This window comes from Mobula birostris, chromosome 20 (genome assembly GCF_030028105.1).
Source record: "Mobula birostris isolate sMobBir1 chromosome 20, sMobBir1.hap1, whole genome shotgun sequence".
In the NCBI taxonomy this organism is placed as follows: Eukaryota; Metazoa; Chordata; class Chondrichthyes; order Myliobatiformes; family Myliobatidae; genus Mobula; species Mobula birostris.
Genome location: NC_092389.1, coordinates 64,533,612 through 64,538,385, shown reverse-complemented (window position 1 = coordinate 64,538,385; position 4,774 = coordinate 64,533,612). Strand labels below are relative to the sequence as shown.

The window sequence follows — 4,774 nt, the reverse complement described above, 5'->3', positions numbered from 1 at the left end:
TCACGGCTGCAGAAAAGGTGGACGTCATGGAGGGATTGTCTACGGAAACTCTATCGGTGGAGGTTAGGAATAGGAAGGGGTCAATAACTCTACTGGGTGTTTTATGGGCCGCCCAATCGTAATAGGGATATCCAGCTGTAGATAGGGAAACAGATTCTGGAAAGGTGTAATAATAACAGAGTTGTCGTGGTGGGAGATTTTAATTTCCTAAATATCGATTGGCATCTCCCTAGAGCAAGGGGTTTAGATGGGGTGCAGCTTGTTAGTTGTGTTCAGGAATATAGATAATCCAACAAGAGGAGAGCCAGTACTTCATTTGGTATTTTGGTATTGGGAAATGAACCTGGTCAGGTGTCGCATCTCTCAGTGGAAGAGCATTTTGCAGATAGTGATCATAATTCTATCTCCTTTACAACAGCATTGGAGAGAAATTGGAACAGACGAGTTAGAAAAGCGTTTAATTGGAGTAAGGGGAATTATGAGGTTATCAGGCAGGAACTTGGAGCTTAAATTGGGAACAAATGTTCTCAGGGAAAGGTACGGAGGAAATGTGACAAATGTTCAGGGAATATTTGCGTGGAGTTTTGCAGGCTGTAGTAACTCTAGTCAAGAAGCAAAGGAAAGCTTACGAAAGGTTCAGAGAGCTTGGTAATGTTAGAGATCTTGAACATTATAAGGCTAACAGGAAGGAAATTAAGAGAGCCAGAATGGGCCATGAGAAGGCCTTGGCGAGCAGGATTAAGGAAAGCGCCGAAGCATAATAGATGGACAGAGCTCTTAAAGATAGCGGAATCAAAGGTTATGGGGAAAAGGCAGAAACTGAATACTGATTGTGGATGATCAGCCATGATCACAGTGAATAGCGGTGCTGGCTCGAAGGGCCGAATGGCCTACTCCTGCACCTATTGTCTATTGTCTATTCCACAAGTACGTGAAAGGCAAGAGGATAAGACGTGAAAGAATAGAACCTATCAAGTGTGACAGTGGGAAAGTGTGTATGGAACTGGAGGAAACAGCAGACGTACTTAATGAATACTTTACTTCAGTATTCACTATGGAAAAGGATCATGGTGACTGAAGTGATGACTTGCAGCGGACTGAAAAGCTTGAGCATGTAGACATTTAAAAAGAGGATGTGCTGGAGTTTTTGGGAAGCATCAAGTTGGATTAGTTGCCGGGACCGCATAAGATGTTCCCCAAGGTGCTGTGGGAGGCGAGGGAGGAGATTGCTGAGCCTCTGGCAATGATCTTTGAATCATCAGTGGGATGGGAGAGGTTCCGGAGGATTGGAGGGTTGCGGATGTTGTTCCCTTATTCAAGAAATGGAGTAGAGATAGCCCAGGAAATTATAGACCAGTGAGGCTTACTACAGTGGTTGGTAAGTTGATGGAGAAGATCTTAAGAGGCAGGATTTATGAACATTTGGAGAGGTATAATATGATCAGGAATAGTCAGCATGGCTTTGTCAAGGGCAGGTCATGCCTTACGAGCCTGATTGAATTTTTTGAGGATGTGACTGATCACATTGATGAAGGAAGAGCAGTAGATGTAGTGTATATGGATTTCAGCAAGGCATTTGATAAGTTACCCCATGCAAGGCTTATTGTGAACTTAGGGAGGCATGGGATCCAAGGGGACGTTGTTTTGTGGATCCAGAACTGGCTTTCTCACAGAAGGCAAAGAGTGATTGTAGACGGATCATATTCTGCCTGGAGGTTGGTGACTAGTGATGTGCCTCAGTGAACAGTTCTGGGACCCTTACTCTTCGTGATTTTTATAAATGACCTGGATCAGGAAGTGGAGGGATGGGTTAATAAGTTTGCTGATGACACAAAGGTTGAGTGGTGTTGTGGATAGTGTGGAGGGCTGTCAGAAGTTAAGCGGAACATTGATAGGATGAAAAACTGGGCTGAGAAGTGGCAGCTGGAGTTCAACCTAGATAAGTGTGAAGTGCTTCATTTTGGTAGTTCAAATATGATGGCAGAATATAGTATTAATGGTAAGGCTCTTGAGTGTGTGCAGGATCAGAGGGCTCTCGGGGTCCGAGTCCATAGGACGCTCAAAGCAGCTGCGCAGGTTGACTCTGTAGTTAAGGCACATGTGTGAGTCTGGGAGACCGGGGCAGCCATTTTCACGAGACCCTCTCTATCTCGTTCCCCCTCGCCTTCCCCCCACGCCCCCCAACCACCCACCCGACAGTCTGTGCATCTCTGGCCACACGACGGCATCGTTCTCTCCCCGCGGCCTCCATGTTTGGCGAGCAAGAAGCCGAGTTTGGATCGTTACGTCTTTCGTGTCCGGAGCCGGGAAACTGTGCGCTGGCCGCTGAGCGTCCGCCCCACTGAAGCCCGGCCTTGTTCTTGAGGCTGACAAGACAGCGGGTTTACCTTTGTGTCGCAGGTTCTGGGCATAGACCTCAACAATCGGCAGCCTTTGAAAAATTATTGCACTAGAACATCTCTTAATCCCCCTGGCACATCATTTAGATGTAAAATGTGGACGGCAGTAAAGTGTGTTTGACTTCACCAGGTGTGTACTTGTTAAAGGCTGCTGAATGTCACACAGTACAAAATACAATCCGTGGAGCTGGCTGAAGTGAAAGCCCACCGTTTGTGAACATGCTGTGTTGAACTGAGTCTGCGACAATTACTCCGGCGCTAAATTGCAACGAGAAGAAAAACGAAATGTCTCCTCGAACGCCATTACCTGCGGTGAATGACCGCGAAACAGAACATCACACTTCACATATAGATGGCCGTTCAGAAGTTCCTTCTCGGTCAGCCCGACCTGGGGGAGCACGATGCTGTAATTCGGTTACCTGTTGTGCTGATGAACAGGCACACATAGGAAATTATGGGCTTTTGAAAAGTATAGGCAAGGGAAACTTTGCCAAGGTAAAGCTGGCTAGACACATCCTCACTGGAAGAGAGGTTGCAATAAAAATTATCGACAAAACACAGCTAAATCCTACAAGTTTGCAAAAGACATTTCTACCATTTCTTCTCCATTCTATCACATAATTGAAGCCCCTTAACTCCTGAATCTATCTAGCAAATGTCTGAAAGAGTGAAGCCCTGCTAAACTTCCTGAAGACTACCCAGAAATGAACATTAATATCTGGTTGAGGCTAAACAGTGTTTTAGTATAGATCATTGTAACTTTGTATTGTTTGTTAATAAAACCAGGGATTTTGTATGAAAAATAAAGAAGGCACATGTGTGGCGCGTTGCCGGGTGGTTAAGGCCTACGTCTAGTGATCTGAAGGTCGCTAGTTCGAGACTTGGCTGAGGCAACGTGTTGTGTCCTTGAGCAAGGCACTTAACCACACATTGCTCTGCGAAGTCACCGGTTCAGAGCTGTATGGGTCCTAATGCCCATCCCTAAGACAACGTCAGTGGCGTGGAGAGGGGAGACTTGCAGCATGGGCATCTGCCGGTCTTCCATACAACCTTGCCCATCGAAACCTTCCAATGCGCAAATCCAAGATTTCGGGAGACTTACGGATGCCTATATAAGAAGGCATACGGTGTATTGGCCTTCATCAACCGTGGAATTGAATTTAGGAGCCGAGAGGTAATGTTGCTGCTCAGACTCCCCTAGGAGTACTGTGTTCAGTTCTGTGCGCCTCACTACAGGAAGGATGTGGAAACCATAGAAAGTGTGCAGAGGATATTTATAAGGATGTTGCCTGGATTGGGAATCATGCCTCAGGAAAACAGGTTGTGTGAACACGGCCTTTCCTCCTTGGAGCGACGGAGGATGAGAGGTGACCTGATAGAGGTGTATAAGATGATGAGAGGCATTGATCGTGTGGATAGTCCGAGGCTTTTTCCCAGGGCTAAAATTGTTGCCACAAGAGGACACAGGTTTAAGGTGCTTGGGAGTAAGTACAGAGGAGATGTCAGGGGTACGTTTTTTACCCAAAGAGTGGTGAGTGCTTGAGTGCAGAATTCTGCCGGCAACGGTGGTGAAGATAAAGTCTTTTAAGAGACTTTTGGAGAGGTACATGGAGCTTAGAAAAATAGAGGGCTATGGGTAAGCCTAGCAATTTCTAAGTTAGGGGCATGTTCTGCACAACTTTGTGGGCTGAAGGTCCTGTACTATGCTATAGGGTTTCTATGTTATAACTTGTGAACATGACTTTGAAGCAGATGTTCTCAAGGAAATGCACAGCAGGAATGTGACAGATGTCCAGGGAACAGTTGCATGACATTCTGCACAGGTATGTTCCATTGAGGCAGGGAAGGGGTGGGTGGGTAAAAAAAAAGAAACATGGTGCACAAAGGATGTGGACAATCTAGTCAAGAAGAAAAGAAAAACTTACGAAATGTTCAGGAGACTATGTACTGTTAGAGATCTGCAAAATTACGATGTTGCAGGGCAGAATTCAGGAAGGAATTTAGGAATGAAGTTATGAAAAGGCCTTGGTGAGCAGGATTAAGGAAAACTCCAGTGCATTCTATAGGCATGTGAAGTGCAAGATGATGAGCTGTGCGAGAATAGAACCAGTCAGTTGCGATACTGGAATCGAGTGCATGCAGACGTAGGTGGCAGCGGAGGTACTTAATGAATACTTTCCTTCAGTCTTCACCAGGGAAAAGGACCTTGGCAATTGTGGGGATGACTTACAGCCGACTGCCGCGCTTGAGTGGATAGTCATTAAGAAAACGGCTGTGCTGGAGCTTTTGAAAGGTATTAAGTTGGTAAAATCGCCAGTACCTGAGACGATGTACCACAGTCTACCGTGTGAAGCAAGACAGGAGATTTTCGAGCC

General features: G+C 45.9%; 1 protein-coding gene across 1 annotated transcript; it reads left to right on the top strand.

Moving 5' to 3' along the window:
* Nucleotides 1–2,684: 2,684 nt before the first annotated feature.
* LOC140185044 (MAP/microtubule affinity-regulating kinase 3-like) lies at nucleotides 2,685–3,020 on the top strand. The gene has a single exon (XM_072238264.1). It carries the CDS (start codon nucleotides 2,685–2,687, stop codon nucleotides 3,018–3,020), a length of 336 nt encoding a protein of 111 aa, XP_072094365.1.
* The last annotated feature ends 1,754 nt before the right edge of the window (nucleotides 3,021–4,774 follow it).